The sequence below is a fragment of the Rhopilema esculentum genome, chromosome 8, assembly GCF_057945365.1.
Source record: "Rhopilema esculentum isolate cy_ngs chromosome 8, ASM5794536v1, whole genome shotgun sequence".
In the NCBI taxonomy this organism is placed as follows: domain Eukaryota; kingdom Metazoa; phylum Cnidaria; class Scyphozoa; order Rhizostomeae; family Rhizostomatidae; genus Rhopilema; species Rhopilema esculentum.
In genome coordinates, this window is record NC_142822.1 from 9,846,468 (window position 1) to 9,873,783 (window position 27,316).

The 27,316-nt window shown below is 34.7% G+C and overlaps 1 protein-coding gene across 1 annotated transcript in view; it reads right to left on the reverse strand.

Moving 5' to 3' along the window:
- The window catches only part of LOC135694974 (sperm flagella and cilia-associated protein 2), a 45,026-nt gene that overhangs the window by 12,802 nt on the left and 4,908 nt on the right, over nucleotides 1-27,316 (reverse strand). Inside the window, exons 9-44 of the mRNA XM_065213883.2 lie at nucleotides 27,185-27,271; nucleotides 26,656-26,703; nucleotides 26,047-26,129; nucleotides 25,628-25,697; nucleotides 25,093-25,161; nucleotides 24,464-24,526; nucleotides 23,581-23,699; nucleotides 22,842-22,911; nucleotides 21,622-21,747; nucleotides 20,678-20,739; nucleotides 20,422-20,494; nucleotides 19,822-19,911; nucleotides 19,269-19,385; nucleotides 18,533-18,635; nucleotides 18,271-18,383; nucleotides 17,554-17,650; nucleotides 17,177-17,319; nucleotides 16,324-16,427; nucleotides 15,746-15,809; nucleotides 14,841-14,957; nucleotides 13,687-13,774; nucleotides 13,179-13,314; nucleotides 12,492-12,583; nucleotides 12,245-12,294; nucleotides 11,533-11,565; nucleotides 10,168-10,210; nucleotides 7,572-7,889; nucleotides 5,824-5,924; nucleotides 4,963-5,090; nucleotides 4,465-4,531; nucleotides 3,803-3,874; nucleotides 3,043-3,265; nucleotides 2,312-2,504; nucleotides 1,478-1,631; nucleotides 903-950; nucleotides 126-288 (exon numbers count right to left, since the gene is read on the reverse strand). Coding sequence (XP_065069955.2) covers nucleotides 126-288; nucleotides 903-950; nucleotides 1,478-1,631; nucleotides 2,312-2,504; nucleotides 3,043-3,265; nucleotides 3,803-3,874; nucleotides 4,465-4,531; nucleotides 4,963-5,090; nucleotides 5,824-5,924; nucleotides 7,572-7,889; nucleotides 10,168-10,210; nucleotides 11,533-11,565; nucleotides 12,245-12,294; nucleotides 12,492-12,583; nucleotides 13,179-13,314; nucleotides 13,687-13,774; nucleotides 14,841-14,957; nucleotides 15,746-15,809; nucleotides 16,324-16,427; nucleotides 17,177-17,319; nucleotides 17,554-17,650; nucleotides 18,271-18,383; nucleotides 18,533-18,635; nucleotides 19,269-19,385; nucleotides 19,822-19,911; nucleotides 20,422-20,494; nucleotides 20,678-20,739; nucleotides 21,622-21,747; nucleotides 22,842-22,911; nucleotides 23,581-23,699; nucleotides 24,464-24,526; nucleotides 25,093-25,161; nucleotides 25,628-25,697; nucleotides 26,047-26,129; nucleotides 26,656-26,703; nucleotides 27,185-27,271 — 3,727 coding nt within the window. The remainder of the gene's footprint in view (nucleotides 1-125; nucleotides 289-902; nucleotides 951-1,477; nucleotides 1,632-2,311; nucleotides 2,505-3,042; nucleotides 3,266-3,802; nucleotides 3,875-4,464; nucleotides 4,532-4,962; nucleotides 5,091-5,823; nucleotides 5,925-7,571; nucleotides 7,890-10,167; nucleotides 10,211-11,532; nucleotides 11,566-12,244; nucleotides 12,295-12,491; nucleotides 12,584-13,178; nucleotides 13,315-13,686; nucleotides 13,775-14,840; nucleotides 14,958-15,745; nucleotides 15,810-16,323; nucleotides 16,428-17,176; nucleotides 17,320-17,553; nucleotides 17,651-18,270; nucleotides 18,384-18,532; nucleotides 18,636-19,268; nucleotides 19,386-19,821; nucleotides 19,912-20,421; nucleotides 20,495-20,677; nucleotides 20,740-21,621; nucleotides 21,748-22,841; nucleotides 22,912-23,580; nucleotides 23,700-24,463; nucleotides 24,527-25,092; nucleotides 25,162-25,627; nucleotides 25,698-26,046; nucleotides 26,130-26,655; nucleotides 26,704-27,184; nucleotides 27,272-27,316) is intronic.

The following is a 27,316-nucleotide window of genomic DNA, read 5'->3' on the forward strand; positions in this document are numbered from 1 at the left end:
TTTATGAAAAAATTGCTACAAGAAAAAACCCTTTTCTATGAAAAGTCTCAAGGCCTAGAAAGTTTTGTTTATCGAGGTAAAATGATAAATATTGTCATGATAAAAAATGTTGCAAAATGAAAAACCTGGAGTTGGCGTTTCTTGAACAGCGTTCTTCCCCGGTGATGCCCCTCGCTTTTTGCTACGCTTATCCTTAGAGTGTATTTTCATCAGCTCCTTTTCTCTCTCTCGCTCCTGCTCAGCGTGTCTCTGACTCTCAGCCTCCTCTACAGCTATATCAGCAGCACTCTATTGAACGATAAAATATTAAATAGCGTATACAAAATGGTAAATGCAGTTGTCAACAAAATGAATAACCATAACTGGATTCTATTATGTGAGAGTTGAATGTTGTGCATGGGTGCATGTTGATGGATGTTGATAACTTATAAATAGTTTGATGAAATATTGCGAAAATGATAAATGATAAAAAAGGAACGGACGGGTAACATTGACAATAGGCCAAGGTGCATAACTGAGACAGATAATTCAAAGTAAATTGCACGATAGGTAGGTAGGATGAAAGTCAAAAACATTATTCGAGATGGAACGGCAATTCATATCCGCGAGCAGATCAAATGTAACATGGGAAAAGGAGTTATTGACTTTTTGTTTTTGGGCAATCAGCAAGTTCTAGTCCATCTCAAAACAAAATGTTTTAACACAGATAATTACAAAGTCGTAGGCAAAATTAGGGCTCTTACATATAAGGCCCAGTTGCATCACTATATCAGAAGGAATAAATTGTATAAAAATATGATAAACAGTCCAAAAAAATCATTTTCTGCAAAACAGTACAACTTCACAATATACAAATTAATAGTCAAAGTTTTAATAATACAGAGAAAGTAAAAAATCGTTACCTGGGCTTCAATTGCAAGTATAGCACTTTGAAAAGCATCAAACAGCAGCTGTATTAAAAAAAACAAGAAGTGAGCATTAGAAGGAAAAGAAGCTAAAGATGAGACAGAATCCTTGGTGCAGGTGAGGTAAATATTGGATAACAAGTGAACCTAGATATAATTTTAAGGGGAATTTACACGCTTTACACGGTAAATTTAGAGGCTTAACACGTTCACCTCTTGGCAAATAAGAGACGATAAGTACACGATGATGGCAGCACTAAGGAGGCAAGAATCTGCAAGGAAAAGAACTGGCGACTCTTTCTCATAATGACAGGTAACCTTGCTAAGAGGCATCTCGTATACGGGACTTCCACTGATTTCGTGTAACTCCACTGATTATCAATATATAATTTATTCTATATAAATCTTGAGAAACATTTAAACGGGCCATTGACTTTCCGAGTCAAGTCATAATCGAAAAGTTTTGTTCATTAAGCTTGATCAATGCTAGCAATTTGGTTTATAAATTAACGAATGGTGGAATTTTATGGTACTTTTGTAAATTTTTCTTAAAAAACGTGGATTTTTCATACCCTTTCGTCGGGATCAGCCGGTGGCGTCGGGCTGTCCAACTTTTCTTCGGAGACTGTCGTTTTCTCTCGCCTTGGTGTTGCCTTTTTGCTTTTTACTTCTCTTCCTACACCAGATGTTTCACCCGACTTTGGTCTTCTTGGAACCAATGGTATTCTACAGAAAGAAATATAATCGTTCTAATTCAAAAGGCAAGCAGAGTATTAGACATGACAAGTAGAGCCTGTATTACATTTCTTTCGAGCGTAAGTTTTTTTTCTGAAAAGAAAGCAGCTTGAAAATTAGAATCAAAATGAAAAGTATAGATCCAATTATTCTGCTTGTTCTGAATTTGTCGTGACTCTTCATTTTTACTTCGCAGTTCGCATAGTGGAATACCGTATCAATGCAATATTTTATGAAAAAAATATAGGTAGCAAAACCATTTCCAATATTCAACCGCCAAAAAGATATTTAGATATAGCATCAGAAATGATACAAAAAGCTTATATGAATGCACTCAGAGTGCTTTACCCGAGTGAAAGACTTTTTACCAGTGCACATAAAGATAGGAAAGATGAAATCTTACGTATGCGAAAAACTTGAGTACAAAAAAGTACCCTAGTTTTATTGAGAACAGAAATGTAGTAGATCTACGCACTGTGGTACTCAGTTCAACCACTTGCTATAGAAAATATTGCTGAAAGTTCATTTTCAACTGGTTTTTCTACTTGCACAGAAAGTCATCGGCAAGTTTCTTTTTCTGAATAGCTTCTGATATCACTAAAGAGTTGCAAGCTTGTATTTATCTATACAGTTGACAAATCATTGAATGAGGCTGCAAGTGGGTGGCTAACCTTCTCTTATTTGCACCATCGTCTTCTTGTTCCGGGGTTTTCACCTCCCTATCTTTATCTTTTGATGCTTTAGCAGAGAGAGGCTTCGTCTCAGACGGAGGCGGCTCCACTTCCTCCCCAGGAGCAAGTGTCGTGGGAAGCTCAACCAATGGGATGCGAGTGAAACTCTGGGAGCCATCGGGTAAAATTTTTGCTTTATAAGAAAAAATTCATGCTGATGATTTACGGATCATATAACACCAAGAATAGTTTTAAAGTCTTCAATGACATTTTATTTGATGATTTTAATTTATCTAAGGAATCATAAGGAATTTTTCATTGTTGTCCAACTTTGATAGCGTTTGGGAATTCCAGAAACAATCATAATAAATTTTTACTAAATTTGTAAAAGAGGAATGTACTGAAAGATAAACGGAGAAAATTTATTTCATAACAGTCTTGATATAATTGTAAACAATAAAAAAGTAAATGGAAAATTTGCCACAAAGTATTAATTAAAAAAACCTACAAATTTTCAGAGAATACGTCTGCCCAAACAGCAGTTCATACAAGTATTTCTATGCACGTTTTCTCTTCGCAGAAAATTTTTTAATATTAACCTCTTTCAGTAACTATTTTAAATGTGCATGAACTCGATTGCAGAGTAAACATAGAAAAAAGATAGCTAGCTGGCGACCAGCCGAGACCAATGAAAATTAAAAATATGTAAGATCAAAAAGGGCGCGTGATACCTTTTTTCGGTCCCAGACCACCTTCCATTCCTACGTAGTAATCCTTTAACAATTTACACGTGTCTTGGTATCTGTTCAGTTCTCCTTGCATCAGGGAAATGTAATGATTTGTCAACAGGCCCACGTGGTCCTCTAGCCATCCCTCGTTCATAATGCGAGATCTTTCTGCTTCAGCGTCCTCTTTGCGAGTATCCGAAATATTCCAAAGCCTTTCACACAAATCCTAAAGATAATAATACTCGTTAAAAGCAAACAAGACGTCCAAGTCTACATTTGTAAGTCATTGCATTCAAAATTAGTAAAATATCGAACGACATAACAATATTCCGGACAAACGGTGATGAGATTTCGCATCAATCGCCGAGGAGGAGGTAAGAGTTGGAAGGCGGAGAAGGGAGTTTGTCTCGTCAGCTGCATCAAAGATTGTAAATTTCAATTTACGCTATATAGAACAGGACGGTTTAAGTTGCTACTTCGAGTTTGACGCCTAATGCAGTCACCAGGCAACTTTTCGCACTTTATGACCAATTGGTAAACAATAACTTTCATCAAATCTCACATTATATTAGAATTTTATTGCTAATTTTTAATGAAAGCAAAAAAGCATTATGATACCCAGAGACATCAATTAAGATTCAAGAAAAGTGATTCAAGAAAAGTGATGCAAAAACTGATCAGCCCCGCTACCACTGTCTGGTGCAGCTAAGAAGCGTGCAAAAAATTATGTTTACAAGTTAAAAATCAACGTTGTTCGTCTTACGTCGAGTTGTTGATGCATTTCCGCTTTTGTATCCTCGTCGTCCCTCATGTCATCAGCGGTGCTATTGTATTCCTACCAAACAAATCAAAGGAGCTTTGGCTTGTAAAATGATTGGAGTAAAAAAGAACAGGGAAGGCATTAGAGACACATGATCACTAGCAGAACTGGTTTCCAAAAGAATAAATTAGCAAGGATAGGCTCTTAAATTGGCTTAGGCAGTAAGGCATCTTTTTGGCATAGAGGGTTATGGGGGAGGTTTGACAATCGCAATCTTTAGAAATGCTATTTTTCGGCTGCTGGGTGAACTTTTTAAGGAATTAAAAAGTAATTAATTCAAGGAAATTGACAAATTTTATCTGTGTAATCCATCTCTTTAATTATCCCTGGCATTGCCATTGGCACTTTCATGCACGTTTATAATATCATTTTAAAACACACTTTCAAACTTATTTAAGCTTATATCTAAGCTTTTGAGCTTAGAGTCCAAAGTGGAAAATAGCATGGTGTCAAAAAAGTGCTGTAGAATCTTCTACCAGAAAGATTGAAATCATAAACTATTTTTTTTAGAAAACCGTGAAGTTCGGGATAGCAGCATATCTCTGACATAAAAAGTATACAACCATAGAACAGCTGGTAATTTTAAAATAAAAAACTGAGGATACCTTTTGCCATGCAGAGACAAATTCCTGTTTTGTATCAGGCCTTTTGAGATAATCTGCAAAATCTTTTCTATGGAAAAAGAAGACAGCAATATAATCAATGAGAAAGCACTATACCTTAAAAAAATACTCAATGTATAATATTCCTTTGAACATGTCAAAAAATATCTAAGAACTGATGACAAACTCTACAGAATATTGTATTTTAGACAAACATGATGACATCTCCTCTCTCAAAACACAAAGAAATAATAATCAAAAGTAAATTCTAATTTGTAAAAGGTGTCATTTATATATTTCGAATCACACAGAATCTAAAATACATTATTGACAAGAACTGGATAAGAAAACTTCACATTAAAGAGCAATTAAATGCTGAGTTATAATGTATCATATTGACTGAGAGAAACACAAGCACATTGAAAAGAACAGTTCTGGTATGTCGAATATCAACATCCCAGTTACGAAACGGTTCCATGCAACGGAGAACCAAAAAATTACCTGCTTTTGTACATGTATCTATAAATCTTTTCTCGCTCATCTCTGATATTCCTAAACACGTGTTTCGCACTGTCTATGTACGTGTTTTCTACGACATTCCATTTATCAACCAAGACATGAGCCAGCTCCTGAAAATAAGAAATATAACAAAAATTAACTCAAATACCACAGGGCAGGTAATAGAAGTCAATTAGCGATTCTGTCTAAATCCACCATGTAGAATGCGGCTGTAGATTGTGTAAAATATTTATTGCTGGGTTAGGTTTTATTTAGAATATTATACCTTAAACATTTTTAACATTGCACCATATATTCATTTTATACTAATTCTTTATAGATAGTTGGCCTTAATTAGCTCCTTTATAGCTATTAGACGTTCATTTGGTATGCCAACTTTCAACAAATTCTTTATATCATATAAAACTCATGTAAAAACTCATTTTTTGATCATTAAATAGGAATTAAAAAGTCTTGAAAAAAAAATTGATATTAAGTTGGATGACAATAAAGAATTAGTCGATGGTAGTGTTCTGTGAGCAGCTAAAAGAATCAATACGTAGCTGAACATTGCTATGAACAATATTTGCTATGAAAATACTTTGGTTGCCGAGATAGCTTTCAAAATGTTACAAATTTGAACGTCATGGCTAAGATTTCTAGAATACCTTACCATTCTGAATGATTGGAAGCAACAAAGTGTTGAATATGTAAACACCAAATTCCAATACCATCATCCTGACAGTTGAAATCTATTACTTTAATTAAAATTAGATTTAAATAGAAGTGACATATAACCAATCAAACTTGACAATTTTTACAGATTAGAGAAGTAAAAAATTGGTTGAACTGCACTGCATTCACCTCATCTAGCGGCTCAGCAACATACTCCCATTCCGGAGATCCTGGTTGTGGTTCGGGTGGGCCTTCTGGCTCTGGTGGAGCTTCAGGTTCTGCTTCTTTACCTAAATAGAATTGATTGTATGATTGATTACATCATTGAATATGGCTTTGAAAAGATCGATCGATCGATACAGAATGATCGCTTTAAGTTAACTGGAAAAACTGGACAACAGCTATCCAGAAGATTTCATTTTATCTTATACTAAGAATAAGATTGCAAGTTTTTCGGCTGTTTAAAAGTTTGGTTGCCCAGTTTACTTGCAACTACCATGGATTGATAACACTTCCTTGCGATTCGAGAGTTACATTAAGGCAAGCCATCACAAAATGTTTACTTGCTGTCAATCCTGGTATTGTTTACAGCACTAGAAGAGCCCTTCCATCCTTTCAAAAGGATTGCATTCCTACCAACCAAGAAAGTTCCGTTGTTTATGAGTTTACGTGCCAGTGTGATTCTGGCTACGTAGGACGCACAACCCAAAGATTGGGGGATACAGCATGTTCCTTCCAACATAAAAAACAAAACTGCTCCTCAAAGGGAACAGCCTCCTTGATCTTGTAGGTCTAGAAACACTGTTAAAAAAGTCATTCTGCAATCGGTCAAGATACTTTAGACAACCAAGATTGTGCTAAACTCTATATTGATGATATGTTTCGGGTAATTGGCATTTTTGGAATCGATCTACATACAAACGAAAAAGCCGCCATTGTGTAGACAGAAGGAGTTCGTTTTCTCTCTTGGACGTCAATTGTAACTTTTCTTTAGGCACGCGGCACTGATTGGTCAACAATACCGGTCTTATGTTTGCATTTTTATGATTAGCCTATTTCGATCCCCAGCTGGGTATATATTTTTTATCGTGTTCTTTCGGACCCTTATTCTGACATTTTATGCTCTGAGGAGTGTAAGATAAAAAAGCTTTTAGCCAATATGTTGTAGAATGTTTGCCTTTTCCAAAGCCATTTTCAAGTTCTGTATAGCTAAAAAAACTGTTATCGTTGACTATATTGAGAAATTCCTCTTGGTGGTTCAGAAGAGATGCATGTTTAGAAAGGTCTATGAAAATCGCCCTCTATAAGGGACTTTGCTAGTTGCACTTAAGAAGGACTATGCTAATCGCAATTTAAAAGGGAGTTTGCTAATCGAACTTTGAAAGGGACTATGCTAGTTACATTTTGGAGGGAACTGTGATAATATAAGGGACAGTGCAAATTTCACATTAGGACGGACTAAAATAAAATGGTCTGTCATAATCTTAATTTGCAAGGGACTGTCCTAATCCAACTTTGAAAGGGACTATGCTAATTGCACGCAGGGAAAGGACTATGCTAATAGCACGTAAAGAAGAGACAATGGTTTTCGCAATAATATGTCGATAGCATATTAGAAAAAGAGAGCTTTTTGAAAGCAAAGAAAGCTTAGGGAATTTAATCAAACCGAATGTCAAAACAGTCTACTTATTAAACAAAAAGCATCTACGATCAATTAAATTGCGATAAATTTTAGCATGTAAATCATGGTCAAAATTTATCGTTCTTATTATTATGGTCAAATGTCTATGTTTCCATTGTATACATTTAACAAAAAGAAACTCAACAAGAAACTAAACAAAAAGTTTTGACCTTACGCAGAAAGGATTTTGCAGAAATGTTAAAAAGGTCAAGGCACCAATTTTATATTCGCTCTTTGAATTGTGATGTCATCTTACCTGGTGACCGTCTACCTCTTGATCCAGGTCTCGAGCCTCCCTTTGAGCCAGGCCTTCCTCCTTTGGCCTTTGGAGAAGGACTCCTACTTGCCTTTTTACGACCACCTTTCTCTTCCTGCTTACCAGGTGATGGCGATCTTCCTTTCTTGCCTTTTCTCCCTGGAGACGCACCGCGGTCATCTTTCTTGCCAGCTTTCTTTGACCCCTTGGGTGAAACTGGCTTTTGACCTTTGACTGTTGACTTGACAGATTTTGTCTCTGAAACTGGGCTTACTGGAGGCTCCGGAACTGGTTCAGGTGGAACTTCCGGTTTTGGCTCTTTGGAGAAAATGAAAACAGGCATTCATATGAGTTTAGAACCAAACTTGAGAAAGACTACTGCAAGGAAATGTGACTAAGTGACACTATTAGGGCAGGACTCGAATCTGCAACCCTATATGTTGTTGCCATGGATTTCCAATGGCATATTAAAGTCTATTTCAACCAAAAATTATATCTATCAAAAATTTCTTAAAACTAAAGATAACTTCTGGTTTCAGCGTTTCATAAGATCTATAAAAATACGTTATAAGGCTGAGTAAAAAGCTATATCATCAGTCTTATTTTGAAAATTTTGAAAATGACTCTAAAAAGGTCTGGAAAGGAATGACCTCCTTCATAAGAACAAGTCACATTAGAGTCGAAATTTCCAGCCACTTATTGCTGGGAATTCAATACCGGACCAAAAGGTTGTTGCAAATGTGTTTAATAATTTTTTTACAATTATACATTGCTCAAAATCTTGTAAATAAGCTGTGTCCAGCTTAGACCCATAACAAAGATTGCCTAAAAAACCCAAATGATGCTAGTTTCTTTTTGTCCCTCAATCAAATTTAGCTCTGAACGAATCAAAAGCCCCGGATGCTTATACTTGTGAAACTTATCAAATATATCAGTGTTCCTTTAAAGGAGCCCTTGCAGCTTTGGTAAATGAATCTTTTAGCACAGGTTTTTATCCTACCATTTAAAATTCGCTAAAACTGTACCTGTTCATAAGGGAAAGTACCAACTAGAAGCTACAAACTACCGTCCTATTTCTTTACTTCCTGTTCTCAACAAAGTATTTGAAAAATTAATGCATAAACGACTAATGAAGTTTCTTGACGAACACGATTTTTTTTTCGAACGCCAGTTTGGTTTTCAAATAAACAAATCATATTCTCTTGCAATACTACATGTCTGTTCTCAATTAATAAACGCAGCGGATAACAAACATCATTCGTGTTGTATTTTCTTACATTTTGCAAAAGCGTTTGATACCGTTGACCATAATATTCTAATCAATAAATTAGAATATTATGGTATTAGAGGCATAGCCTTAAAATAGTTCGAGTCTTATTTGACAAATCGAACCGAGAAAGTATGCATAAATGGCAGTTTCTCTGAATCTTGCAATGTTCAATTCGGAGTCCCTCAAGGCAGCGTCCTTTGACCTCTTCTTTTTCTCTTATATATAAACGTCATTCCGAGCTCATCAAGTATCTTAAAAATTTATCTATTTGCTAATGAAACAAATATTTTAATCAATTGTAAATATAGAGCTTAATAAGTCTCTGACTGGCTAATTGCAAATAAAATAACCTTAAATGTCGATAAAATCTAACTTCTTACTAATTTCTCCTTGTCCAGAAAAAATGTAAAAAATAAAGTAAATATTAATAAAAAAAATAGCTCAAAAAGGCTGCATAAAATATCTTGACGTACTTTTGGATAAGAACCTCAGATAGAAACATTTTTTAACAAGTAAATCCTAAACCATCCAAGGAAATTAGTATACTAGCTAAGATGAGACACTATGTTTCCAAAGATATCTTTAGAAACCTATATTACGCTTTTTTAGCCTTATATTATATGAGCCCTGTCTTAAATCTGTGAGTTGAAATCTTAACAAAGCTATAGGAATAATGAACTTCGATAAAAATACAGCAAGCTCCAAACGAATTTTTCGTAAATTTAGTATATTAAACTTTGATGATAGTTACACTTTGTTATATGCAAAATTCATGTTTGATATAAATGCAGAACCTCAAATAGGATTTTTTTGTAATCTGTTCAAAAAACTTCCTCAAGGCACAGCTACAGTACAAGAAAAGCTGCAAAAAAAATTTTGCGATCCCCCAAGCCTATCATATTATCTTGTAATGTTTAAATACCTAAAATGTTGTCATTTTAAATCATTTTCACTGTTACTAAAATCATATTACTGTTTTCACTGAAATTTAGGGGGTTAGGCTCGAAAACCGTTTCGGTTCCTCCCAACCTCCTAGGCAATGTTATTGTTGAAATTTCAGTCATTTCTAAATTGTTAATTATCTTTATCGACACTTTATTGACTTTTAATATTGTAAAATGATTGCTGAATATTAAATGAATTTGAATTTGAATTTATTGCGCTACCAGCTGAGCTACCTGAATCGAAGCCCAGGGTGTGTTTCACGCCTATTCTGCTCCAAAATGCCGTACATGCGTATCCTTTGGTAAATCATAAAAGTGATGAAGAACACCAAATATATAAAGCAATAAATGAATAGGCACATTAACAAAATTTCTAGATTACCTTCGACAGGGGCGGGTTCTTGTTCTGTTACATCTTGAGGGTCCTTTGTGAAAATATGATAATTAGTTGAAAGCTTAAAGTCAAAAAAGACAAAAATTTAAATATGCGAATATATAATAGAAATATTGTGCATAATGGTCGTTTTTTAAAGGATAAATAAATAATTTTGCAAGAGATATAAAGTGAATTAACTAAGACATTAGAAACACGGCTTTGAAAAAAGCAAAATTATACTAAAGCATAAACATCATCAAAACGCTTACTAATAAGGCACTGATGATTTGTTCCAAGTCTAAACTCGACTCGGAACTTGAACAACTAAGAAATATTTTTCTAGAGAACGGCTATCCAGAGGATGTCATTTCAGTTTACATTAAGGTGAAAATAGCAAATTTCTCGACTGATGTAAAATTTGGTCCACAAGAGTGCCCAGTATATCTAAAACTACCCTGGATCAGTAACAGTTCATTGCGATTTTAAAGTCAGATAAAACAGATCATTAAAAATTGTTTCTTTGCTGTTAATCCACGTATTGTTTACAGTTCCATCCATTCGTTTCTACAACCCGCTATCTAACGTTATATAAGAGTTCCGTTATTTACGAGGTTACGTTCCAGTAATATTCTGGCTACGTAGGACGCACTACCCAAGGATTAGAGGATAGAATTAAAAAGCATGTTTCGTCCAGTATTACATAACGTATCACCAAAGAGAACGGCCACCTCGGTCTTGCAGATCTAAAATTACTACTAAAACCTGCGATTCTGCTATCGGGCAGCATTTACTGGAAAACCCAGAGTGTGCAAAAAACTATAATGGCCACACGTGTCGGGTTATTGGTAAAGCCCAATCGCCGTTCGTCCATCTAGCAGTTTTTGGAATCTATCTACATAAGCACGAATAAACCGCTATAATGTAGACAAAAGGAGGTCGTTTTCACCTTAGGACTTCGTTGGTAAACTCTATAGACAATTGGCATTGATTGAACAAACTCGACATTCATGTGCTCGCGTTTCTGATTGGCCTATTTCGATCTACAACTGGGTATATATATTTCCTAGCGTTGAGTTATCGATCTATGTTCTGACATTTCAAACTCTTAAGAGTGTCAGAAAAAAAGCTTAAGTATACTCAAATCTTTTCTTTTTTCAAAGCCGCTTTTAATTTTCGCACCATATTGAAATAATTATATGAAAGATTAGATTGCTATAATACCAAATCTAAATTTGATAAATGAACGACCAGAAAAGTTGCTAAAAAACGTAGGGTAAGTTTTGATTAGTTTGATAGCTGTCGCAAAGAACAGTCCGTGCTTACAAATATTTTCATGAATCATGAATATGTGAAATTAATATTAACTCATACCTTCGGGGTCTCCTCTGGAGGTGGAGCGTTAAGCTGGAATCAACGAACATAATTACTATATGAATAATTACAAAAAAGAATATATTTAATGCAAAGAAGAAGTTAAAAGAAATAATATAAAGTTAAAAAAGACAATTTTTTATGTCAGCGAAAACTATTTTCATACGGAAAACAGAGATGTGGCTATCTAACAAAATAATTTGAGCTTTAGGCAAATCGACGATTTTGTAAATCAATGAAAACGACGATTTTGTAGTGCAAGAAACATTTACGACAAAACGGCAGGAGGGCATAAAACCATAAGTCAAGGAAAAAAGTGCTTTGATAAGGTGTCAGAAACGGTAGCAAAAGTCTTGTCTTCGACAATCTTACTTCTATGGTTGCCTTGTCAGCAAATTCTCAAAATTGATGCGATAAAATAACGAAATAAAGGTTAAAAAGTTTTTTTGATGTATCTGCAAGAAAAATTTTCTAAAACACCCGAATAATAACTACGATTCTCAACACAACTTTCTGGCAGATTGAAAGAGGAGCTATCATACAATCAAATTTATCCGAGGAACCATACAGGAAATACAGAATGAAAGAACCAAGTGAAATGGATTTATAGTCTTAGAAAAAAAGAGTAAAGAGGATATTGAGACTAAGAATATAAAGAAAAAGCAATGTATCCATTTCGCTAAAATAATCATCTTTTCAAAAAATTACAAACCTTTTGGAACGTCTCCTCAATTATTGTCCTAAACTCGTCAGCGAGGTCTCCTACAAAACAATTTAAAAAGATAAACTATAATTAATAGCTCAAATCTACACATTTAGTTACTGAGATGCATTACTAAGTGTTAAATAAAAGGAACTGAATAATGCAAGCAAGAAATCAACCTAGTCATGAGCGAACTTCGAGTTGAATTGAGAAATCATTTTAGACAAGAGCAAAAATCAATGGAATCTGTCATTACCACTTGGTTTAGCTGCATCCAGTTTTTGCAAGACACCAAATTTCCCATACCATTTTTCCAACTTTGGCAGGGTATCTTGAAAGCTTGCAAGTCTAAAATAAAAACAATAGCGGGTCGCCAGTCATTATTCATTGCAGAAAAAGATACACAGATAGCAGATTGTTTGATGTATCATCAGCAATGATATTTGCAGTGGAAACTGTCTAATTACAAAGACACAAAAAGATAAATCATAAAATCGCTTTTTAGATAAGAATGGTGTATGTTTACAGGATACGACAGATATCTCTTAGATTACTGCCTCGTACAGCTACACCTATTCAGAGCGAGACAAAGCCTTGCAAAATATCACTTACAAAATTCACATTTTCGTTATTGCATTTAACTTATATATTTCAATGAATATCGACTACACCACTACCATCAGATTTCCAAACAGATCTGATATAAAGAAGATTTGTGTTCCATGCAGAATTTTCAGTTAGGATACTTGAGTAGGGAATTCTGCAAGCAACAACAACAACAAGAAAAACAGCAACAGAAATAGAAAGGCAAACAACAACAGCAACAACAATTCTGTAGCACTATGAACAGCAAGAAACGCCATTAAAATATAGAAAGCATCAAAGATTTTCTCTTCGTGTAAAAGACTAATGGTTGATGCAATTTTTCCAGCAAACTGCGTACCTGGATTGAACTTGCTCTTTGTCATTGGAAGGGTCTAAAACTGGCTGAACCTTGGCCTGTGCAAGAACTCCTGTGTAGGAGCCTTCTGGTGGTGGGTCAAATTCTTGATGAAAAACATCAGCTGAGGAGGGATCGTCTGAAGAATAAGACAATAGAGCAAGCGGTGTTAAAAATGTTCATGGCAACATGAGTGATGTTCATTGCATCAATTACATTTGAGGTGCGAAAATGAAATCATCAACTAAGAAAATATCCATTGTACATTGATAGTTTCATAAAAGAATTTACAATAAAATGATTTCTTTTATCGCTTCCTTACAGATACTCACAAAAATCGAAAAATTGAAGCATTGAACTTGTCAAACAATAAAAAAGAATTGCTATATTTTATGTGCGAGAAATGATACTTCTGGAAGAAATTTTCAACAGCCAAAATATTTTCCTGCAACTTGGTACCCAGAAAAAAACAAGGATTCACAGCTCTGCAGAAAATATTAGAGATATTTACATGTTCTGCCTTCAGCTCTTTTCAGTATAACAGCATCATCGATTTCAAACAAACAAACCAAGTCAAGGCCACTTTTAACCGTCGCCACCTAAAAAGGAACATACACAGTTAAAGTAACGAAGCACTTGAACGATGGCAAAAAACTCCTCATTTCTAACGTGATTTTTTTCGAGTGACGTGGCACACCCCACAAGCTTCCTTTAACTACGTCCCTATTTCAAACAAATGAAACAATCAAGAAAGGAAAAAATATATTCAGTAACAAAGGATGAATACATTTTTCACAATTAAGACACGAGAAAATGGTATAAATGGTTTTAGACGATCGATTTTAGAATTGTTTTTCACTGCTTGAGGATTCAGAAGATAGTAAAAGAAGTACACATCAGTCTTAAAAACGACGGTTTTTCGACAGTCTGTTTTGGCAATTTCACTAAGAACTGCACATTCAGAAATATCTGTTGGAATTGGGCATCGAGAAAACTTGACACGACCCAAAAAAGAGCGTAAACAGTGAGTTTCATTTGACTATCTTGGTTCTCCTAATTGAGCACGGATTGAGAATTTAACTCACTACATAAATGTGAATTCTTGACGGTTTGAGCTAAGCACAAGCTTTAAAAAAATTTCGAAAAAATCTTCAAGGAAACAGCCTGGGTTGACGCTCTTGAGATATCTTAAGGCAAAAAATGATGACGTTCAATTGGAGAGAGAGGTGAACCAACGAGTGGGCGAGAGCTAATGTAGAGGTTTTAAAGGAAAAAGGCATAGTGGAAGTAATCAAGGATAATCCGAAGATAAGAACGTTAGAAACGAAGAGATAGGGCGTTATGTCGGCTTTGATAGAATGAGAAATCAAGGGAAATGAAAGACGAAGCAGACGGAAGACGGAATGCGTAGGTAAGATCAGAGAATAGAATGGTGGAATGAACGGAACACGGAAGCCTGCATAAGGGGGAGATGTTTATGGACCAAATTTGACCATGGCAAACTGAATTGAACCGAACTGAATCGAGTGAATCGTGCTCGTGTTCATGAATCCAAAAGTGTAAACTAATATTATTATTATTTTAAAGACATTGTAAGAGAACTTACATTATTGGGATATTTGGCAACAAAAGGAAAGTAGAATAAATATGAAGATCAAAACCTACCTCAGTAGATGGATGAGGATCGGAAACTATTTTAGACTTCTTGGTTTTCTTGCTATCTTTCCCATTTTTGGTCCCACCAGAAGAAGCATCGTTACCAGTTAAGGCCTTCTCGAGCAGCTATAAAAACAAAATATCGTAATAAGTGTGGAAAAAAATTCGAGTGGTTCAGCAAAAAATCGCACCAAAAGAACTAAAATTATGATAATTTCTTTACTTACAGTTGGTTTAAACAATATTTTTACAGAAATTAAAAAAACAACACATTTGGAAGTTATAAAGAAGAAAAATATAGATAAAATGTAAAGATGAAAATATACAAGATGCTATCTGGTAACCAATTATCTGCAGATGTTGCAAGTTGCAGGTACCTCACTTCCGGCTTTTTATCATATTTCTGAATTGTTGTGAGCTTAAATGAGCGTTTCACAAAATTTATTGTTGATTCATGATTGAGACAATTAAAAGGACAGACAATAAGACAGACGATCAATCGAAGGTCGAAAAAGATAGTTGTGGCCTGTGATTATTGTCAACTTTTATGGCAGAGAGTCAGTCAGAGAGAAAAATCGTGTGGTAAGTGTAAATAAAAAAGGCCTTTGTTGGAAAGGCTCGCGCCAACCTCTACAGCACGTGACATACCACAGGGTATGAGTAAACACTTTCGCATTACTAAGTGAGTTCTTTTAGTAAGAGCTGGGAGTTGCTTGTAGAGTCTAGGCGTCAGTTGTTATTTATAATCAAAGATGCAGTTATGTAAATAGTTATGTTTCTCAATATATTCTGCCAAATATTACAAAATAATGGTGCCCAACGTGGGGCGTGTCATGCTTTGCTGGCGCTGTTAGCGTATATCAAACAACTTGCTAGGCTGTGCCTTAAAAGATTATACGCCAGATGAAAATTACCTTTGCCTGGTTTATTGTTGTTGGAAAACCGTCAAGTATCCAGCCAGTTCCCTCTGGAATATTTCTAAAAATAGGTAAAACGTATTGAAACGCAATCGAAACACCATTAGTCAATTGCGTTTTGGTAATTCTAACAATGTGTTCAATTTTAGTATTTGTGATATCAGAAGTCAAATACCTAAAATTCTTAAAAACATCTAGAGAGCAAGTTACTACGTGAATGTGAAAAGTCACTTATTAAAATGCAAACATTACATAACTTGAAGTTAAAAAAATAATTTGCATTGCACTTTGATAAAACCATTTATACAACGCCGGCTAAGTCAATCAATTCTGACATCAATGCTCCAAGAAAAGTCACAATCAATTTTGGTTTCAAGGTTTATCAATAAAAGTTATCATTGTATTTTGCAGGATCAAAACATATATTAGTAAGAGTTGCTGCATTCTACACCTTATATGTCTAAGAATAGCAATCAGGTATAATCAGAGGAAATGTAAATTAGCTGGCCTGAAAATAAAAAATAACAAGCATTAAGATCTAGCAACACAAAATAATATTTGTCTCAAAAACTAACCTTATTTCTTCAATGATTATGTCCACCAGTAAAGCATCTGGCAATGGTTTTCCTTTTTTCATTACGGTAAATGCCTTGCTTCCGAGTTTTGCACGGTTTGTGAACTAAAGGGCATAAAAGATAGAAAATAACAAGCACGAACAACGAAGCTTCATTAGCTTCAACAACGAAATTGGTAAAACGTGTTTCATTGTGTAAAAAAGTGGGAAAGAGTCAAAATTTTGACGATCAGAGATACATCTATAATATATACTTTTAGAGCTAGCATGATGAAAAAATTTTTTGCTAGCAATAAAAACTGAAAATTACAGAAAACATCTTGATGTAAATAGAGTAAATTCTATATTTGCCATTGTGACTATTTTAATACAATACAATTATATTACACTTGTCAATATCAATCTGATTTTCATTGATAATTGTCACGTAAATATCAACGATTCCCCAGCAGTAGCAGGTACCATCATACAGAGCACCGAGAACGGGTTAAATTTCCCTAGAGCCTCGAGATCTAGGGGGCTGGGGGCTTCATAAAGTGATGAATTCCATTTTAAAAATCGCATTAATCAAATGTAGCAAAGGTATTCCTAAAAATATCTAAACGGTTTAAAATATGGCAAGAAAATAGCTGCAAGAAATTGCCTGTTATAAATATTCTGAAAAATTTTTATTCTCATCTGAAAAGCGTTGTTTCAAAAAATTTCGCTTGCACAAGGCCTTGTCTTTCGGTTTTTCCCCAGGGCCTCCAATACCTCTCGGCGACCCTGAGTGTTTGTGCAGTCTATTCATTGAGAACGAGCCATATCGAATGATAGCTAACTCAAAAGGTTACAGCTAGGGTACATTTACTTACCATTAAAGCTGAAGTTGCTGACTTGAGGCTGTGAGATGACCCAAAGGTTTTAACGGACTCTGCCTTCTCACTTTTGAGTGAACCATTATGTTTGTTTTCAACCGAAGTCGTGATTGGGATCTCAGCTACTTTCTCGGTCTCTTCTAAAAAGCGAAAACAATCATAGACAACACGCTTAGATAAATTTCATATGCTTTAGGAAATCGATATTGTGTTATAAATTATACATAAAATGCATTATATCATAATGCGTAGCTGAATTGCTCATAAAATCTATGCCAGGTTGAAAAATGGACCTGCTCATTATAGCCTGATTCTGTGAACCCTCCTGATAGATCTCAGAAAAAAACAAAGTATAAATGGGCAAACATTCTAACCTTTCTCGGTGATTTGAGCTTGAACGTCATCTGGTTCAGCTACACCATTTTGATTTTGTTTTGCATCGGTCTCGTCCACAGAGTTTCCTTCAATCGTCTTTAAGGGCAGAACATAAAACTGATAAGCATTTGCATAAAAAAATCTAACGAAGAAATTAAAAAACATGTATAAAAATTTCCACTAACGAATTTCTGAAATGTCTTCTTCCTTCTAATTATTTTCAATCTGCTTATTATTCAACAAACAATTTTATTTACTGTGCTATTTAGGAGCTTGTTTTGCAGACACAGGAAACTTTCGCGCATTGATTGTCGATCCACATCTAAATTCACCTTGGTCCAGCAGCTGAAGAAATTTTACAGCATGGAACATTTTGTACTTTTTGTAAAATTTGTATCAATGTTCCTTGCACCCAACCCTTACTGTTTCAATTGTTATTAGTTGAGAGCAAGTGTTAAAAACGATTGAGTTCGTCTTCTCTATTGGACCCCAGTGGTGATTTTTCTAAAGGCACCCGGTACTGATTGGGTAACTATACCGGACGCGTTTTTCTGATTGGCCTATTTCGATCCACAAATGGTTATGTATTTGCCTCTTGTACTTTCGCGCCCTTATTCTGACGTTTCAAACTCTGAAAAGGGTAAGTCGAAAAACCTCTTAATGTGTTGTAAAGTTTTTGCTTTTTAAAAGCCATTTACAGATTAACTTATCCTTACCTTTTGTTCTTCGCTTTCTTTCTCCTCTGTCACCATGACGCTTTCCTTATTTTTAAAGGCCTGTAAAGCCTCCTCCACAATTTCATCAACATTGATAGAGACAATGCGGTGAGCTGTTTGAAAAATATTACCTATTTAGATTGTTATTCGGGATAATTTTGAAATTTAATATTGAAAACAAAGTCATTACGTTGTTGACACTCTACTTGATATAAAAAACTCTCTCAGTGCTACAAAGAAGGATAAAATATTTTTTACTCACTTTCCACGATGTGTTGAATTGCTGTCGACTTTCCACTGAAGAATTTCCCAATAACACTTATTTTTAGAGGACAGGGTGGAAACTGCGGTGGAGGTGGTGTTGGCTGAAAGTTAAAGCAAGTTATGATTGTCACAATTACAGCTTCAGATTCTTTTGAAGAACCATCGATGTTGCATAAAAAGGGTTGTACACAAGTGGATTGGTAGAACAGCGCCGTTACATATAACTAATGCAAATTCAAGTGCGATCATTCGGAGAACTGATAGCCTGATATATTGTAAATTCTTAGATATTTTTGTAACCAAAAGTTGCGATCATTATTACCAGCATATCATATAGAATACAATACAGTATAGCCGGTAAAAGAATACAGTTTGTGCGAGACAGCATCGTCAAAGATACCTGGAAGTGAGTCTAAAGCCTAATTTCGTCAGAGACATTTTTGAGCGCGCATTCGAAGCGCTCAAACCTATGCATGCGTACATTGGAAATGATCACGGTCGCTGCAATCAGTTTCATGCTCGCTCGCGCGCGTTTGAGAGTAGGTCTCGCTCCTACTCCAAGGCGCTCACGCAAGAGCTCAGCCAATGAAATCTAGGGATTGAACGCTTCGGGTGCGCGCTCAAAAATGTCTCTGACGAAACTAGGGTTAAATATATTGCTTAAATATAATCTTAGATAAAATAATGCAAAGATTATAATGAAATTAAAATTATTAAAGGAGGGAAAAACTTACAGCAGGAGGCGAGACAATAGAAAACATTCTATGTAAAACATGACCAAGTATGACATTGTCCTTCAGCGGCACTGCTTCGCCGTTTTCGGTCGAAGGTATCCATTCTCCATCAAAATTCTGTGTAAGTTTACAAAAAAAACAAACTCTTTAGCAAAGATTTCCATAAAAGCGTCATAAAACTTCAAAATGCAAAAGATGAGTCACCTTTTCCATAAAAAACTTTAACAAAAAATTTGCATAAATGAATACTATTATAATACTATCTGTTTCCATTTCCATAACACCTGGGTTTATGATATTTTGCCAAAGCATTTGGTGGGTATTTAATGGTTGCTTAAAACTATAAGTAGAAAGTTTGTATATTGCTCAGATCTTTCCGGTTCAAAATTCAAATTCATAACTTCCTTAATGATCGTGTATAAGGATATTGATCACCTTATAGGGTAAGTACCATACAAGGGAAAGTACCAGAGTTGATCACCTCTTATCTTACATTGCTGCAATTTTTGTTTAAATTTAACTACAACAAATGCTTCAAACTGAACGCACTCACTTTATACTCAAGGAAATCTTTCTCGTCTAGCAAAAGCTGTTTTTCTTCTTCCAATGCATCGACTTCGTTGTTGCTTTCTTCATCAACAACCTGGAAGACAGACGGCTTACAAAAGAAACATTGTCATACCCAAGATGCTAAACATTTAACAAGCCGGGAGAACATAGGAATTAAAGTTCTTATAAGCTGTCTTGCTATAGTCAAGCACCCTGCATTCAAGTACATATTTCATTCTGCAAAATTACAAGATATTATTGACAAAGACATGGTTTCCGCCATGTTTTGCTTTTAGCAGACCTCTATTTACATGAAATTTCAACAACAGTTAGTAAACTCAAAATGGGCGTGACTCAATCGAGGATGCGGTTTCATATGGGGTGAATTTACGCTTCCAAATGTTGTGAGTTTATATGGGGATCGATTTCTAGCGGGGTGCGTTTGATCCAGGATGAATTACTTCAAACACTATTGATCAGATCCTTGACTAAGTATTTTAATTTAAAACGATCTCGAAAAGAGCTTTATTGAAACTTTATAAGATATGAAAAAAATTAAACAAATCTATGTTGAATATTATTTTCAAGAAAAATTTTAACTCACGATTGGCGGGTATAAGGGCTTTCCTTCTACAAACAAAGCCTTCCAGTCTCTGACGAGTTTGGGTGGAAGAAGTCTGGCAGATAAAGACGTAAATAAATTATATATATATTCAAAATTAATTTTTATATATGTAAAATGTTCAAAAGTTGCTAAGAGTAGAATAAAGGAAATGAGAAAATTCACATGCAGCATGAAGATTAAAACTCGAATTGTTTTCAAGCCTAAATTCGATTTAGGATGCAAAGTTCTAGCATACTTCTCTGTTAATTCACGGTATTCGCCAACTTTGCATGAAAAGTCCACGATATTGAACAAGATCTAAATGAAATAAAGGCCATAGTGGTAAGAAACTATGGAAACGAATAATCACTTTCTAACTCAATAGATAGTTATTTTAATAATCATGTGGTCATTAAATATTATAATAATCATAGCACATGAAATTAAGAGAGAAAGAAACTTCCAGCTTCATGAAACTTCGAATAATTTTTTGGCCAGTGTACAATACATTAACCACCCATTCTACAATTGAAAATTAACGATAAGGCAAAGAAGCCATTTCTAAATAGCCTCAGTTTAAGTCTCGTCAAAGCGAGCAATCCTTGACAGGATTCTGTAACAAGTATCAATGTTCGTGAAGAAGGGTAGAAAGTTCTCTTGGAGATTTTTCACGCTTGGATTGAAACAACGAAGTCTGTACTTTCTTTGCCATGAATATTTAAGGCAAACGACTTCGTTAATCGACAAAAATTCTACTTACTACTATTACAGCACCAGTCCTATTTGTGTATCAAAATGAAATGACGGAAACCCAAAAGATAAAGAGATTGGTTTAACCTTAGGCAGCCAATCATTGCAGTCAGGCCAATGGACTGCTAAAAAGACCCAGAAATCGATTGTTTTTCCTAAAACAAGCTTGGCGGACGCGATAGCACTCGGGACCGAAAAACTACACCAAGTGATTGGTCTATAGACCAGATCAAAAAGTTTTTCAATGTAAAATTTGTAAACTTAGCAAGCGCATTTGATCAACAACTGCCGTGTTAGTTTTAATACAAGAACGCTTTTCTAGTAGAGAATTCCTTAATTTGACCCAACCTATACAAACGAAAGGCGCTTTTCAGGGAAACTTGTCTAGGAAGAATTGACAATAATTAATTGCTCATGTAGATGAAATTTAACATTTAAAGCTTGACTTACATCTTTGCAGATATTGTATCGTTTGGCATATTTTGCTTTGGCTTTTTCAGCTACAATGGCACTATGCACTTCAATATTGTGATTTACATCTTGTTCATATTCAATTTTTGCTTCCCTGCACAAATCCTAAGAAGAGAAACATTTTATACACTTGAAAAGTATAGAAACAAGATTTGCAAACAAATCACAGATAATTTTGATATAAATTCAATACATTCTATCAAAAGTTCAGGACATTATGAACAGGCGTTGATAAGATGAAATTATAGTAGCATGGACGTGTAATTGAATCGACCAAAAAAGGCACAATTCAGATACGAAAATATTTTTGTGGAAAAAAGGGATGTTTTTGGAATATGTTAACAGTTGTTCATAATTGTTCAAATCAAATATTTTTTTTCATGATTGTTTAAAGTTAATCATATTTTACTCTTCAGACAAATTCCTTCTTAACATAGGAAAACCTAAATTTGATATTTAGCTAATCTGGGTTTAAACAGCTTTTGTCAAAATTTTAATTGTACCAAGCTAGAACAAATTGATTTACAAAGAAAGAAAGAGTTGTCAATTCGAAGTTTCGTCGTAGGATTTAAATTTTCTTCAAATTTATGATCGAAAATCAAACTAAATTTTTTGGACCATTGGCAACTTGTAGGTTGATAAAAAATGAAAGACAAAATCCTTTTACACATTTTATTTTGATGCGTAAAAAATTGCCTCTATTGAACTTGTTGGGTAATGAATTTAACTTTTAAATGGCTTTGAAAAAAGCAAACATTTAGTAAACTAAAGCTTTAGAATCTATCTACATAAGCACGAAAAAACCGCTACTGTGTAGACAAAAGGAGTTCGTTTTCACCTTAGAACTTCATTGGTAACATTCTAATAGGCAAGCGGCACTGATTGGTCAACCTTTACAGTCACGTGCTCGTGTTTCTGAATGGCCTATTTCGATCCACAACTGGGTATATATATTTCTTAGCGTAGAGTTTTCGATCTATGTTCTGACGTTTTAAACTCTGAAGAGTGTCAGACGAAAAGCTTTAGTTTACTAGATGTTTGCTTTTTTCAAAGCCATTTACAAGTTTTGTACCACCAAAAGATTGTTTGAATTTTACTTTATAAGCAAGGCAAATTCTTTACAGCAAAGAACAAGTTATATCTTATAAAAACCCTAGCATTGTACAAAGACATGTACAAGATTTGCTTAAAAAACTCACGGCTTCCCGATTAAGTGCATCAGCAAAGTCTTTCAAACGCCTCTCTGTAAACTGTTCCTCTCTCAGCATTCTAAAAGTATCATGATTGCAAAAATCAGTACAATAGCTTGAAAATCAATTTAATGTAGAGGCAACTTTGATGAGCATACAGTGATATGTAATTGAGAGTAGATCACCGATTACATAAGCAGCTCGAGCAGACACTATTGTATTTTCCACAAAAAAAAGCGCCCAAAGGAAAGAATTGGCAGACAGAAAAGACTTGAATTGCTGGGGAGATGAGCGTGCGAAAATTTTCGAATGAGTGAGGAAACTCTCAGCCATGGAGTTAAAGAGCATGCGTAATAATGGCTTCGTTTCATGCGGATGCTCTTGGAATCCAGGACGCAACGTTCCACACTTACAAAAAAAATTATCAAAATACGCAAAAGATGGTAAAGTTTGTATGAATAGCGCAAAAAAGGAGATAGATAGATACTTTCCGATAGTTGCCTGAAAATTGCACTAAATTTGAAACTCGTATTTGCAACTAGGAGTCACCTTGTTCTATGAACCAATTAGCGCATATAGTTGTGCCTTTACGGTATGAAGCATTTTAAGGCAGATCGGTAAAAGAATCATTAGGTATTTCCCTAGACATAGGAGACGAACATTAAGCTTTCAAAATGGTGCTCAAAACCCAGTTTCCCTGCAGCCTGTTTTTAAATGCCTACGGTGAACTTGCGTAAACAAATCTGACCTATTTTTCTTGATGACTTCTTTCTCGTGTCGAACATGCATCAACTGAACAGCAATACGTCTTTCCATTTGAGATTGTCGCATCAGCCTGTTAACCAGCATTTCTTCTCGATGAGCTTCCTGAGCAAGAAACCAAGAATCATATATTCAAACGATGTTTTCATATATACATACCCACTCAAAACTTCATGTTGTGAAAATTAGCAAATACCTTTTAATAAATTTGCAAATTGTTTCAAAATTCAATACTCTGTGGACGAGAATACTTGTCGGCTTTTAGAAGATCCCTCCACTTCTCAATTCAACATCCTTTTTAATCCAAAAAAAACTCCCTACTTGAAATTGGAATGGTCCTTGCCATCAGTTTCTACATTACTTTAACTTAGTCAAATATTTATTCACAGCACAGTCTCCGTTAATTAAACCTATGCTTGTCTAATCTTGGTTTGTCTACGACTACCAACTCCCCCCCCCCCCCCCCCCACTCAACGGTTTAGTTCAACATGTAAAACACCTTCACTGGTTCCTCCCAATCTAAAGGCATTTTAAGCCTCGAGCTACATAATACGAGCTGCAGCCAAGTTTCATTGACACGTTTCATAAATTCCGTTGATAGTTATTATCGTAACCCCGTGAACATACTCGAATAAGAACAAAGAAAGATGCTAGATATTAAGACCAAAAATATCTAAGATCAGACAAATATATCTGATAACAACAGAATATATTACAACAAGACGTTCAACTAAAATTACTAAATATATTTGAAATATTAGGAACTGAGATCAAAATGACGATATTTTCCTTTAAAATAAATATAACTTTTCGTAATATCGAGGTTATAAACCAAGATAGATAATATTTTTCAGCATCATTAGCCTTACCTCTTGCAATTCATGTGACTTCAACTGCTCAACCAGAACACGTCTTCTTCTTTTTTCTCGCTCCTTGAAAATTAGAAAAAAAATCTAAATTTCTGTTAGGCCATCAGTTGCGCAAACAAGCATAGAGCAAACGTATGTTTTCAATACTTTGGTCTTATTGAAATGATTCACACGAGTGAGAATATCTCTAACTTAACAATCAACTTTCTTTTGGAAAAAAAAGCTTACTCAAATCCAGATTAGAACAACCACGTCCTATCACGTGTCATTTATAGCATTCCTTTTTGTATTTATTTGTATATCAACATCTTCATAAACTTCAGAAAACTTGGAGCGTGACATCTAGCTTTGTTTTACATTTATGTATGGCACTACCGTTGTAATATCAACCAGATTTAGTAATTTCATCTCCATGGCATTGCATTTGCAATTTTTCATATTTAAGAGAGGTATTTCCATTGCTCACTAGGAAACATCTATTGCAAGATTAAGTGAGATACAAAAAAAGCGGCAAAAAAACCAGGAGTCCAGTAAACAGAAAATAAAATGAAAAAAAACTTCCCAACACAAACTGTCTATTGATTGACACATCAAAACCGACAGTAGGTAGCAAAATAAAATACAGCTACCTTTCTGGCTTTTGCATCTTCTTCTAGACGTCTGCGAATTTTCGCTACATAGTCGTTATTCAGTGCTGGCTGAAATACAAAGAAATAAAAATTTGACAGCAAGAATTTCGATTAGCAAAACTACAGCATGACCCAAATAAAAACAGAAATCTACGAGAAAGCCAAGGCAGGTTGAATAAAATAAGGAATAACTGAGACAAAACAATATGTATATTCAAAAAGAGGTTATAAAGAGAGGTTCTGCAATGGAAATGCTAATAATGATAAAGGCAGTAAATTCTTCCTACACTGTCGAAATATGACATCAGTTATGTAAATGAGAAGAAGTCTCCATGAATAATTGTAGAGTAAGTCAATTATTTTGAACATAAATCCCTTCTTGTGTCTTGCATCAAACTTCGTTTCCTCTTACATGCTTATTCTCATGACAGAACAAAAAGATAGTTATAAATGTTGATTCCAGAGTTGTTTTTCCATATTTCTTATTCAATAGTAAGAATGGAAAATCTTCTTACAAAGGAACCTCTTCACTTACCTTTGAAAATGTCTTGTCTATAGCTGGAGCAGTTGAGTTCAGAAATACATCGATGTCTGTGTCAACATTGCTGGGATGGAATCAAACAGTTAATAAGTCGTGTTGTGTATGAAAAGAAGCTAATATCAGAACTTATAAAATAAATCTCAACGTTTATGCTTGTATGAAACAAACAATATATGATAGTTTGAAATGCTTATGCTAATAGAAGAGCCATGAAAGTAGATAACCTTAAAAAAATTGATCAAAAACAATTATACTGAAATTGAAAGACCGTAGATTGGCCTATATAGAACAAGAATTGTGTAAGGTTGATGGAGCAAACTTGGCACATATCGCAAGGCCAGTGCGAGAATAAGAACTTGGCACAGTGCGAGAATAAGAAATATTTGAGAGAGACAAAGTCAGCTAGGACATACCTTCGATCCATATCAAGTGGACTCATTGGCGGAGGCATGGCTTTTAGACTGCTTTCAAAGCTGCTCAGATTTCTATAAACACTCTGAAAAACAAACGCATAATCATTATGATTTTCAAGAATTCCCTTTCTATCGGCCATTAAAGCACAGCTTACCGGGTTTTTTCTTTGACGCATTACACTTAAAAAGAACAAAAGCTATGTGAAAGAGGTGCCAGAAGAGATGAACATTGCCAGACGCTAGATTACACAAATCGGGAAATCATTCAATTTTGTTTTTGTGTTATCCTAGCATATCTGATTTCAAAGTCTATTCCATCAACTCATAAACACGCTAAACACGATGACAAAAGGGTTCACACTTCGCTTGATTAATGGCAAACTGAACCTGCAAGATAATGCATTGCAGTATTACATTAGACAAAAACTTATGAACTCTGTATTCAACTGACAGTTATAAGTCTGCCAGTTTAAAAATATTCTTAGCACCGACAATTAAGGGAAAAAGGCAAACCAAATTACAAAATGACTGCCAAAAGATCAGAAATAGAAAATTATCGCAGTTGTGTCTGGAGTGATTAAAAAACAATCAATGATATTTCTCGAATACCTTGGCAGTTTTTTCCTTCAAGAGGTCTGCTCGATTCTTGCTTGTTTTCTTTAAAAACGAAAAAGGGAACATTGTTAATATATTAGAATATTTAGACATAACGAACAAGAAATATGGCCTCAATTGTATAAAGCTATAATCAGTAGTAACTAATGAAATGTACATATGAAATCGTTAGAAAATTTACGAAAACTAGCCTTTTTTACTTAAAAATTAAAACTAAAACTTCAAATGGGAAGAATTTCCTTGAAAACTTGTATCAAAACTATTTCTCTTGAAACAGCCCTCATTCTCTTACAACATTAAACAGTCATCCTAAAAATAATAAATAAAATCTTCCCTTTTTTTAAAAGTACCTGTTGAAAAATAATAACTTTTTAACATATTTACAACATATAGTATATATTACAAATACTTTACTGAGATATGTATGAACTTGAACATCTCAGAAAACAGACTAACCTAAAATTGGTTCTCAAAAAAATAAAATATGATTTCATACAGTGTGATATGGCAGTGAAAAACGAACCTTGGTTTCAATAGGCTTCGGTATCTTCACAGTTGCTTCTCTGATTTTCTGCATCGTATCTTCTTGCTTCTCTCGCAAATTTTTTGACTGGTAACAAAGCAATGCAAAAATATTTAATACCTAATCTCTTAT